The 13,076-nt window shown below is 42.7% G+C and overlaps 1 protein-coding gene across 7 annotated transcripts in view; it reads right to left on the bottom strand.

Moving 5' to 3' along the window:
- CEP83 (centrosomal protein 83) overlaps positions 1–13,076 on the bottom strand; it is a 124,824-nt gene that overhangs the window by 67,032 nt on the left and 44,716 nt on the right. For 5 of the 7 annotated variants that reach the window (XM_029601617.1, XM_029601616.1, XM_029601613.1 and 2 more), the window contains 2 exons: positions 10,756–11,025; positions 9,246–9,396 (listed from right to left, as the gene is read on the bottom strand). In XM_029601617.1, the coding sequence (XP_029457477.1) occupies positions 9,246–9,396; positions 10,756–10,907 (303 nt within the window). In that variant the 5' untranslated portion in view covers positions 10,908–11,025. Of the gene's footprint in view, positions 1–9,245; positions 9,397–10,755; positions 11,026–11,316; positions 11,493–13,076 lie in introns of all 7 variants that reach the window. The other 2 variants (XM_029601614.1, XM_029601615.1) reach the window with 1 other exon arrangement.

Here is a 13,076-nt window from a genome sequence, read left to right as displayed (position 1 = left end):
CTGCAAAGTCCGTAGATGGCCAGGCCCATATTTTCAAAACAAGCTTGTAGACCCACAGGTACAAAGGTTTATCACAGTCTTTTTCTGTGCTTAAACTTTTTGTTTTAGGCACAAAAAAAAAACAACTTAGGTTTTCAAGAAATTTAGGGGGGGGGGGGTGCATTTAGATAGCAAATAGATGTAATGAAATAGCTAATTTTTTAAGGACAAAATTATGAACCTAAAAACAAAGATTCCAAAATCATCAACACAAACAATCAAAATGCAAAAAAGAGATGTTAAGCAATGGACAGCTTTTACTGAAATTTCAGAACTAGAAGTAGAGTCAACGCTAAAAAAGCTAAATCCAGCCCCACATACACAAGACACAATACCAACCATAGACGTAAAAAAATTAGCCTCCACAGTCTCTCCGACTCTAGCCAATATCATTAATCTATCCTTAACATAAGGGACCATGCCAGATACGCTTAAAGGAGCAATAGTAAAACCGATTTTAAAGAAAAAACACAAACAGTGATCCCCTTTGTCCTTAGCAACTATAGGCTGGTATCAAACCTACCTCTACTAGCAAAACTAATAGAAAAAACTGTACAAAACCAATTAGCAGAACACTTAGAAACCAACAACATCCTATACCCGTCACAACACGGTTTTCGAAAAAACTACAGCACTGAAACTCTCCTGCTGGCACTAACAGACAACATCATGAGAGGGTTTGACAGCGGTAAACATTTTATACTGTTAATGCTAGACCTATCAGCTGCATTCAATACAGTAAACCATGGAATACTGCTAAATAGACTAGAAGAAATAGGACTAAGCAACAATACAATTAAGTGGTTCAAATCATACCTAAACAACAGATACTTCCAAGTACAGATCAAAGATACAATGTCAAATAAAACAGAACTTCAAACAGGAGTCCCTCAAGGGTCGGCCCTATCCGCCACACTATTTAACATATACATCGTGCCAAATTAGCTGGACTGGGCATAACACATTACATATACGCTGATGATATTCAATTAATCCTTCCCATTGACAATACAATAGAAGAAACTCTGGACCTAGCCAACATGTATCTAGATATTATCAAACAGCTTCTCAACCAAATGGAGTTAGTTATTAACATAGAGAAAACAGAATTTCTTCATCTAGAAAGAAAAAATCTAGACATCATCCAAAATCCTATTACACTCAAAAACAACCAAAAGATTGAACTAGCTGAAAAAGTACGCAACCTAGGAGTGATAATTGACACTGAACTGAATATGAAACAACATATATCTTTTAAAATAAGAGAAGGTTACAACAAACTTATGACTCTTAGGAGATTAAAACCCATGCTAACTACAAACAAACTTCCGATCAGTGCTACAAGCATTAATCTTGCATGCACTGACTATTGTAATGTTCCTACTCCTGGGTTTACCATACACAACAATTAGACCACTCCAGGTACTGCAAAACACAGTGGCAATAATTCTGAATGGAAAAAATAGAAGGGACCATATCACTGACACCCTAATTGAACTACACTGGCTACCCATTGAACAGAGAATACAATACAAATCACTATGTACCATATATACATTAATTCATGTCGAAAAAACAGAATGGCTAAACACTGCACTGAAAGTACACGTCCCCAACAGGAACCTGAGATCCGCAAACAAGGCATTACTAACTATTCCCTCCGTTAAAACTGCAAGACTAACTCAAGTAAGGGATAGAGCCCTATCATTAGCAGGACCTACATTATGGAACACCATGCCATCAGAAATCAGACTGCAAAAAGACATCAAACTATTCAAAAAGAGCCTAAAAACATGGCTATTTAAACAAGCATACCACAAAGAGAAGGGAGAATAGACTCCAAAGAATTGCAGAAAGCAATGAGTCTGTGCTTTGATACAACACACCTACTCATTATGAGTGTTTTCTACTTTTAAGCAGTAACAGATAACATGTAGATTATTAATAATTTTGAACCGACCTGATAAACCTAAACACACAACCTCACCTAGCATCTTATAGCTATTATGAAATTTTGTACCGTACCTTACAGGCACCTGTCTAGATGTTAAAATAAAGCTACATTTTTAAAGTGCCTTATTGTTAACCATTGGGACGGCTTCTAGCTTAACGATGGTATAGAAAAGAGTTTAAATAAATAAATTTTCAAAGGCATTTACATGCATGAAATCTGGTTTGTGTGCATGCATACACACACACACACACACACACATATATATATATATATATATACACACATACACAGCTGCACCATCCTCAGGAAGTAAAAAAAAAAAAAGCAAAATTGCTTACCTTGTAATAGGTGTTATCCCAGGACAGCAGGATGTAGTCCTCACATATGGGTGACATCAGTAATGGAGCCCTATACGGAAAAACTTCTGTCAAAGTTTCTAGAAACTTTTGACTGGCACAGTGTGCCCACTGAGCAATCTCAGCATGCCATGATATTCCTGGCCACAGGGGTCTCCCTTCAGTCTTTTTTGTAGCAATTTGCGTTAGCCAAAAATAAAATAATAAAACGTATCGGACCCAACTCCACGGGGTGGCGAGTGGGTTTCGTGAGGACTACATCCTGCTGTCCTGGGATAACACCTATTACAAGGTAAGCAATTTTGCTTTATCCCAGGACAAGCAGGATGCTAGTCCTCACATATGGGTGATTAGCAAGCTACAAGGAGCATCATCTTTGTGTTGGGACCAACAGCAGACAACTTGTGCAACAAGCACAACAACTGGTTGTACTGTTGGGAAAAATGAGACAGCCTGAAATCACGAATAGTTGGATGTGGAAGGAGTTGGATTATGCTGGAACAAGTTCTTTAAGACAGATTGTTCATAGGCTGAATCTTGTCGTCCTTCCTTGTCGAGACAGTAGTGGGCCGCAAAGGTGTGAAAGAGGAACTCCAATGTTGCGGCTTTACTATGTCAGCTATTGAACTGAACGATAGTGTGCTGAGGGTGACATTGCTCTTACTGAATGTGCCTTTACTCGCCCCTGGAGAGAAAGGCCTGCTTTTTCATAGCAAAACTATATGCAATCTGCTAACCAGTTGGAAAGAGTATGTTTTCCCACTGCTTTATCCAGTTTGTTTGGATCATAAGATACAAAGAGTTGAGTGGATTTCCTGTGGACTGCAGTGCGATCTAAGTAAAATGCTAGCGCACGCTTACAGTCCAAGGTATGGAAGGCTCGTTCTCCTTGGTGAGAATGAGGTCTTGGAAAAATGTGGGTAAAACTATAGATTGGTTCAAGTGGAATTCCGTGACAATCTTGGGAAGGAATTTTGGATGTGTACGGAGAACCACTCTGTTATGTTGGAAGTTTGTATAAGGTGAGTACGTGACAAGTGCTTGTAACTCACTAACCCTTCTAGCCGATGTAATGGCTATGAGGAAGATAGTTTTCCATGTGAGAAATTTAAGATCACAGGAATCCATGGGTTCGAAAGGAGAACGCATGATTCTTGTTAAGACGAGATTCAGGTCCCATTCTGTGACTGGTGGCCGAATTGGTGGTTTAAGTTGAGTTAAACCTCTCATAAACCTGCCGATGAGAGGTTGTGCAGATATTGGTGCATCTCCCATCTTGTTATGGTAAGCTGAGATTGCACTTAAATGGACTCTTACAGATGAAGTCTGGAGACCAGAGTCTGAAAGATGGTATAAGTAGTCTAGTAGAGAAGTTGTGGGACAGGAGAAAGGATCAATACTCTTTTGCCTGCACCACAAAGTAAACCTTTTCCATTTCGAAGAATAATTCTTTCGTGTGGAAGGTTTACGTGAAGCTATAAGCACTTGAGATACATTGGATGAAAGATTAAGTGGTTGTAAAATCAAGCTTTCAACATCCATGCTGTCAGGGATAGGGATTGAAGGTTGGGATGGCGCAACCGACCCTGATCCTGAGTTATGAGAGTGGGAGCTACTCCCAGATGAATTGGATCCCTGACTGAGAGGTCTAGAAGTGTGGGAAACCATACTTGTCGAGGCCAATACGGGACTATGAGTATCATGGACCCCTTGTCCTGTTGAGCTTCACTAGAGTTTTGGTTATGAGCGGTATCGGAGGATATGCGTATAGAAGGCCTGAGTTCAAGGACGAGCAAAGGCGTTTTTGGCTTGCTGGTTTTTCTGTTTGTGTAGAGACAGAATTTGTCCACTTGTGATTCAGATGAGACGCAAAGAGGTCTATTGTTGGTTGTCCCCAACGTTGAAATATCTTGGTCATTACTAAGGGGGTCCAGAGACCACTCGTGAGGTTGGAACTGACGACTGAGGCGATCTGCAACCACATTGTGAATGCCTGCTAGATAAGTGGCCCATAGAAGTATTGAGTTTTGTCAGGGCCCAGTCCCAAATCTGGTGCAGCTTCTTGACAAAGGAGATACGAGCCCGTACCTCCCTGTTTGTTGATGTACCACATGGCTACTGTGTTGTCTGTTTGTATCAGAACAGTCTTGTGGGAAAGACAGTCCTTGAACGCATGTAGCGCATAAGGTTCTAGGAAGTTTATCTGAAATGTAGCCTCAAGTTTTGTCCAAGTACCTTGGGTCTGCAGATGGCCAATGTGTGCTCCCCAGCCTAAGGGTGGATGCATCTGTAGTTAATGTCACTTGCATAATTGGGTTGTTTGGAAAGGTAGGCCCTTAAGCAAGTTGTCCATGTTTGTCCAGCAGAGGAGCGAGGAGTGTAGTTCTTGAGTTACCTGGATAGGGGAAGACATTGGTTGAAATGCTTGTATCCATTGACTTTGAGCGTCCATTGAGTGATTCTCATAGCTAATATGGCCATAGGAGTGACGTGGACTGTGGAGGCCATGTGACCCAATAGTGTGAGACATTGATGCACTGTTATTCGTGTGCGTGCTCGTAGAGAGCCTGTTAACGAGGCTAGTGTCTGTGCATGGTCCTTTAGTAGGAAAGCTTTTGCTGTTATGGTGTTTAACTCTGCTCAGATGAACTGTAACAGGTGAGACGGTGTGAAGTGGGATTTCTGGTAGTTGATGAGGAATCCCAAGGAATGGAGTAGATTTATTGTGAGCTTGAGAGAATTGAGAACTCCTTGTTGTGTTTGACTCCTGATGAGCCAATCGTCCAGATAAGGAAACACGTGCACGCCTTGCTTGTGCAAGTGAGCTGCTGCCCACTGTTAGACACTTGTGAACACTCGAGGTGCTGAGGTAAGGGCCGAATGGTAGTACCCTGTACTGGAAATGTTGAGTACCCACGAGGAATCGTAGATACTTGCGATGAGGAGGGAATATGGGAATGTGAGCGTAAGCGTCTTGAAGATCCAGAGAACAGAGCCAATCTCCCTTTTGAAGTAGAGGTAACATGGTGCCTAGAGAAACCATCCTGAATTTTTCTTTTCTCAGAAATTTGTTGAGATTTCTGAGGTCTAGGATGGGACGTAGGCCTCCAGTTTTCTTTGGAATGAGGAAATAACGGGAGGAGAATCCTCTGCCCTGCTGAGGCCGGGGAACTGGTTCCACGGCCCTAGCTCTCAGAAGGGTGGATAATTCTGTTTGTAGAAGTGTGGATTGGTCGTTTACTGTCCAAAACAAGGTGGGAGGAGTGTTGTTTGGTACAGTGAGAAAATCCAAGTGGTACCCCTGAGATGTGATGGAAAGTACCCATTGGTCTGTGGTGATGGATGACCAATTGTGGTGGAAGAATGTGATCCGACCACCTACTGGTATTTCTGGTGTCGGATTGGTAGAGGCGCTGCTGTTCCCTGGGATCACTTCAAAACCCCCGATGTGGATCCTGTCTGTGGAGGGGGTTGTTGTCTGGCTGTTCTTGATTGTCTAGGTTGTGACCTTTGAGGTGGCCTAGATGAGAGTCCACGTGTAGGAAGTGGATAATATTGCCTCGGCCTGTAGTATGGGCGCTTGGACTCTTTCCTTGGGAGTCTCTTTGATGATTAAGACTCTTAAGGTATAGACAATTGTTTTAGAGTTTCTGAATGTTCTTTCAACAGAGAAACCGCTTCTTTAACTTTATCCCCAAACAGGTTGTCTCCTACGCAAGGGAGATCTGCTAGTTTGTCCTGTATTTTAGGTCTTAGGTCAGATGCCTTAAGCCAGGCCCATCGTCGAGCACTGATACCAGTGGCAGACATCCTGGATGCAGTTTCGAAGGAGTCCTACGCTGCACGAACCTCATGTTTGCCTGCCTCTAGGCCTTTATGAATTATGGTTGAAAAGGATTTTTGAAGTTGCTGGGGGAGATCCTCAGAGAGTTCCTGTATTTCTTTCCATAGGTTCCACTGGTATTGCGTCATATACAATTGGACACCAACATAGAACCTTGAAACATTTTTCTACCAATGTTGTCTAGGAACCTATTATCTTTGCCTGGTAGGGTTGAAGAGTGAGTTTTTACTCTTTTTGACTTTTTCTGCACTGACTCAACTACCACTGACTGGTGAGGTAATTGTGTCTTTTGAAAGCCTGGGATGTGCTGGACCATGTATGTTGCATCCATCCTCTTGTTGACTGGAGGTATGGAGCAGGGATGTTCCCATAACCTGTGCAATAACTCTACCAGGACTTCGTGGACTGGAACTGCCAAAACTTCCTTGGGTGGGTCCACGAATTGCAGCACTTCTAGAGTCTTTTGTCTGGCATCATCCTCAGTGTGTAATTGGAAGGGGATGGTATCTGCCATATCCTTGACAAAATTGTAGAATGAGAGGTCCTCCGGGGGAGATAGTCTTCTCTCTTCTGGAGGAGATGGTTCAGAGAGGATTTCCTCTGAGGAGGTATCAGTATCTGTATCCTTCCAAGAATCCGGTGTATGAGGCTGAAGAGGTGTAGAAGGTATAACTCCCTTGGTCTCAATGGATGTTCCAATGGTTTTGATGGAAGTAATGGTGATATTGGTGGATGGGAGCGTGGAATCCCCGATGGACCCGGGATTGGGTCTGAAGTTGGTAGTTCCTTTGGAGTATCCTCTCCAGTGGGTGGTGGTATCGATGGTTCTGGAGATTTTATCGGAATGGCACCAATAATAGTGTCTAGTTTTGCCAAAATCGGTGCAAAAAAAGACAAATCAGACATTGTCATCGATGGCATCGAGGGTGTTGGCGCTAATGGCATCGGTGATGGTATCGATGGAATCGTCAATGGTATCGGCAGGTTCATGGGAACTGGCGTCAATGGCATCGGTGATGTCGACGGTACTGGTGATGGTGCTGGCCTCGATGGCTGAGTTGGCATTGGCATCGCACCGAGGAGCGCATCCTGTACTGCCTGGTGGATATAGCTGTCCAGTTCCGCCCGCATAGCTGGTGAGGCCAGAGCAGCTATGGGGGGAGGCAGTGAAGGCGATTCTGGTACTTCCCCAGAGCCCTGAGGAAGTACGGTTCCCGGCACAGATATCGGTGGGGATCGCCTCGGGGTAGAAGACCTTGGTGGCGCGTCATCTCTCCGAGGTTTCTTTGGTTGCGATCCAGGATCCTCGATGGACCACCGGGTATCGGGTCGATTTCGGGATCGTGTGGCCTCCGATGCCGATGTTTTTGCTTACTCTCGGCGGTCTTTTCGATGATCGATACCGATCTGAACGAAGACGTAGACAGGGTTGGTGATGTTCTATCCCATGCTTCATCTGGTCTTCGCTTTTTTAGTACGACTTTGCGAATCGCTCCAGCCGGAGACAACTGTGTGGATGTCGACGTCGAAGGCATTAATTGTAAATGGAACAAGTGCTCCATTTTCTCCATCCGGAGTTTCTCCCTTTCGGTATCATTTCGGCACACTTTGAACAATTCAAAACATCATGTTTCTCTCCGAGACGCATCACACACTGTAAGTGTGGGTCCGTAATGGACATATTATGGCAGCAGATCGGGCATTTTTTAAAACCCAAGGCCATAACTAAGTCGGACAGCCGTCGACGACTTGAAGGAACAAAAGGACGGTACGGAACCGGCAAAACAGATAGAAAAACTTATCGCGATGGTAAAACACGGGAGACCCCTGCGGTTCTAGAGTTTTTCCTAAGTTTTAATAAACTTTATGAGGTGAAATTCACCTCACAGGACTCCTAATAACCGCGAGGCTAACGGCTCCGCGGAAAAAAGAAGACTGAAGGGAGACCCCTGTGGCCAGGAATATCATGGCATGCTCAGCATGCTCAGTGGGCACACTGTGCCAGTCAAAAGTTTCTAGAAACTTTGACAGAAGCTTTTCTGTATAGGGCTCCATTACTGATGTCACCCATACGTGAGGACTAGCATCCTGCTTGTCCTGGGATAAAAAAAAAAAAAAAAAGACAATAAGTACCGCAATATTTTTGTAACTTACTTTTAAATATTTAATTTTAGTAAATACTGCAAAAAATACATGACAGCTTTAGGAAGCTACAGCTTTGGCCAAATAGATGACATCTGACCAAATGTATTACTCTTTACTATTGCTACTTATCTCCATTATAGTGTTTCATTCCTTGCTCACTGGCCTCCATAAAGAAGTATTGCACTAGTTATGTTATTGTTAACCACACCCAACGTGGTTACAATCTGACAGGACAGTAGTGCCCCTTAAAAGCTACCCAATTCTTTTGTGAGCAGTCATATTTGTAAAAATGAAATGACAACCAACTACCCTGGAACCTATTAATATAAAGTGATGTTACTTATAACATCAACTCCAATATGGCCCAATCAGATCAAGGATGACTTAGTTAATGACTCTTGCTCATATGGTTGCTCCCAAGGATGTAGAATAATACTGTGCAGATATGACTTGATTTGGGGTTGAAAGATCATAGGGTGTGAATTCCAGTGCAGGTATTTTAGAAGAGTTCTTTATTTTTGTGATTTAATTTTTTTTTATTAAAAAATTTATCCAGCTGAAAAAAAAAGTATATAAGCTAGGATTCAATCTTACAGACTGAGATCACTACAATAAAAAAAATAGCAGTTTCTATATAATATAAAGAACTGTATATGAGGGTGCTTGGGTGTATTTTTAAAATATGATATACATAAAAGCATCACTTAAAAAAAAATTGTACTGTCCACAAGAATAAATGCCAAGTTCCCAATCAAAAGCATGCATGCAGCAAAAGCAGGGATTTAAATGCAATGTACCATACAATGTTTGAAGCTACCAAGTGCCAGCCAGCAAACAGCACACAAATAAAGTATTTTTCAGACACTTAATCTTACACAAGAATCAGCTTGTCTCATTATTACTTTACCTGCAACTTTAGCTCCTCCAGCTCTCTAGTTTTATCTAATAATTCCCCTCGGAGCTCAGCGAGCAGCAGCTGAAATTTATCATGTACAGTCTGCTTATCAGCAAGGAGCCGTTTGAGTTCGTTTTGGGATTTTGTGTACTCATCTTGCAACCTGTAAAATAAGCAGTTTAAAAAGCTCGTCTCTGAATATATTTTTGTATAAATAAAACTGTTCAACAAAAAAGTAAGAGATTTGAAGTATAAGTGAAACAACTCTTTCATAAGATCTGCCAGATTTTTTTCTGCTGTGCATAAGTACTCAATATTTTGATTGCAATAAACTATTTACTTCTGGTATTTGATGTATTTTAGGGGGTAATGTGCAAAGCCATTTAGTGACCATAATCTGAATTTTAGGCACATAAATGAACAGTTCTAAAATAGCCTGGGGCTATTGCATGTGTACTTTTACACAAACTGCTGAGAGCTGTTCCAGGAGTTGGCACTTATGCTTATCTGCATATTTTTTAAATAAAGTACACGTTAACCTGCATAAGTTATGTACTCTAAAGAGGAAGTGCAAATCTACATGAGTTCATCTGTGTGCATACTCGGGCACTTACATGCAAATTTCCAAAGCAAAATTATGCTCATCAGCTTGCTTTGAAAATTCAGGATAAAGTCTGTGTATACAAGTTACACTGAGACTTTAGCCCTTGCCGCAGTTATAAAATTACCCTCCTTAAGAAAAAGGTAAGTCTTCTAAAAATCCACTGAAGAAAATTGATGCAGAAAAACAATGCTTTAGCATCGCATGCACTTCACTTTGTTTTCTTTCAGTAATGCCAGGCTAGGGCCAGATTCTTTGCCCATGAAGGGGAAGTAAAAAGATTATCATGTGTCATACGGACACAGCATTTTAATCATAAAAAGTGAATTTGCCACACCTCATAGGCAAAGCCAAGTCTTCTCAAAATAATATGTCTGAACCATCACAGATCTAAAACACAGCAATAGTGATAATAAATTAGTATTTCAAACCCCACTGCTTTATTTTGAAGTTAAAAACAATAAAAAGAATAAAAGGAGGAGGAAAGAATGAGTGGCAGGCAGCAGCAGCAGCCAGAGCCTCTGGCGTTCCTCAAACCAGTTCCCCTCAAAGTCATCAACGCTGCTGTTCCACTGCTGTCAACTGTGAGCGTCATCCATGTTATGTTAAGCAGTATCACATGGATCCAAGACTACTCTCAACCCAGCAACCATAAGCTTTGTCTGAAAGAAAGTGAATGAAATTCATGGATCTAGTGAATCACTACTTTATTGAAAAAACATTCACTTACATCATTATCTTTCAGACACTTCTCAAAAGCCTTATACTATGTCATAAATTAATGAAGTTTATCATACTCACTCAATTAATTTGTTATATTCTCAAGTATGAATGATTATTTTGCACATTGGATGGCAAGAATTGATTACAAAGTAATTCTGACCATTAAAACTAAATTAGGGAATAATGAGATTACTGTACCTTGTGTGTTCGGCCTTTAGAGTTTGATAATTGGTTTTGTGCAGTTCACATCTCATTCTTTCATCAATTAAAAGTTTTTGGAGTTCTGTATCTGTAGCTGGAAGCCCCACATCTCCGCCAATCAAAGGAAGACCAGTAGAAAAAGCCTCCATCCTTGCAGGCAGCAGAGATAACCACCATATAAAACATCTAATCAGCCTAGCTCTATAAGCAAAGGACAGATTCACGCCTCCATCTGCTCTCCGAAAGCATCCCAGGTGGTTAAATTACCTGTTGTACACAGAAATGTAGCTAATTAGTAAACAGGAAATTCCTAGCTTGTCTAGATGTCAGCATTCTGTGGTTTCATCTTACAAATTTGCTAATTTAACATTAGAGGTAATTTTTAAAAGGATTAATGCATGTAAAAGTAGTATATTTTGTAACAATTTTCAAAAGCCAATTTATGCACGTAAAACACAGTTTTGTGTGTGTAAATCCTTTTAAAAATTACCTCCTTGGATTTTTAATAAAAGTCCTACAATAAATTTTACTACAACATAAGGAGAAATTAGATCTTACCCGCTAATTTTCCTTTCCTTGAGTCCTGAAGACGAGTCCAGATCAATAAATTTTGTCCATTCTACCAGCAGATGGAGGCAGAGGGCAACTTCTTTGGCCTGACATTGTCCCGCTATATACTGAAGTACCGCAGGGAAGGAATCAGTAGTCTGGGACTCAAGCTGAATTGAGCTTTCCTTTCAGATGGCCAGGGAAAAAAGTAAAAAATGTTTGGAGGAAAAAAAAAAGGAAATTGTTTACATCAAGAAAAAAAGAATTAGTCCAATACTATACAAAAAAGTAAATTATTAGCTTTAAATTTCACTTTCTCCCTCCTCAGGACAATTTTACTGGAGGGGGTATTTATATAAAGGATAAACAATCAAAAAAAGAACTAGCCACCTTCTCAATACTAACAAAGGCAAAATATGAAAAGTGCTACCTATTACAAAATCCACAACACTAAAAGAAAGAACCAACGAGATTGGGGCGGAGCGTGCTGAGACACCTGACTCCTCACAAACAGTCACAAAGACCTTCCAAGCGCGCACGTAAGCTAGAGAAGTCAACTGCTTCCGGGCTCGAAGCAAGGTGGAGATGACCTCTTCCTTGTAGCCCTTACGCCTCAGACACTGCCGTCCAAAAGCCAGGCCGCTAGACAAAAGCATCGGCCTGGTCGAAAAATACGGGCCCCTGCCGAAGTAGACGAGGAAGATGGCCTAGCCGCAGAGGACCGTCCATCGCCAGGTTGACAAGATCTGCGAACCATGGCCTTCGAGGCCATTCGGGTGCCACCAGAACCACTGGCCCTTGGTGGAGTTCTATTCTGAGAACTTTTCTCACCAGAGGCCACGGAGGAAACACGTACAGAAGGACGTCCGCGGTCCGCGGGCCAAGGGAGAGCCAATCCGTGATCCCTCCAGCGGCTGAAGAACCGATTGGCCTTGGCATTGCACATGGTTGCCATTAAGTCCAGGTGGGGGGGGACCCCACCTGCCGACTCAGATCCATGGCTTCTTCCGAGAGTTCCCACTCTCCCGGATCGAGCAATTGACGACTGAGAAAGTTGGCCTAGACATTATCCTTGCCCGCGATGTGGGAGGCCGCCAGGCAATCCAGGTGTCTTTCTGCCCAGGCGAAGAGACGACTGGCTTCTAGGGCCACCAGGCGACTGCGGGTGCCCCCCTGATGACTGATGTAAGACACGGTGGTGGAGTTGTCGGACAGCACTCTCACCGCTTTGCCGCATATGAGGGGCAGGAACTCCTACAGAGCTAGCCTGTGCCTCCAACCAATTGATGTGCCAGCGAGTTTGAATCGGCGACCAGATCCCTTGAGTGGACCGGGACAGGCAGACCGCACCCCAGCCCGAAAGACTGGCGTCCGTGGTTACTATCGTTACTGTGGAGATTGAATGGGGCATTCCCCAGAGAAGATGGGGGAGAGAAAGCCACCACTGCAAGTCGGCGACGGTAGAGGCCGAAAGAGGGAGGACTATGTGAAACTGTTCCAACACCGGCTGCCAACGCGAAAGCAAAGCTTTCTGTAACGGTCGCATATGAGCAAAGGCCCATGGGACTAGGTTGATGGTGGAAGCCATGGATCCTAGTACCTGCAAGTAGTCCCAGGCCGTTGGAAGAGGCAACGAGAGTAGATTCCGAATCTGGCCGATCAACTTGAGGGCCCGCGCACGAGGCAAGAAGACCTTGCCCACTCGGGTGTCGAAGTGGGCTCCCAGGAACTGTAACTCCTGGGAGGGCTGAAGGTTGCTCTTGGAAAAA

Source organism: Rhinatrema bivittatum, chromosome 4 (assembly GCF_901001135.1).
Source record: "Rhinatrema bivittatum chromosome 4, aRhiBiv1.1, whole genome shotgun sequence".
Lineage (NCBI taxonomy): Eukaryota > Metazoa > Chordata > Amphibia > Gymnophiona > Rhinatrematidae > Rhinatrema > Rhinatrema bivittatum.
This window is presented reverse-complemented; position numbering and strand designations above follow the sequence as displayed.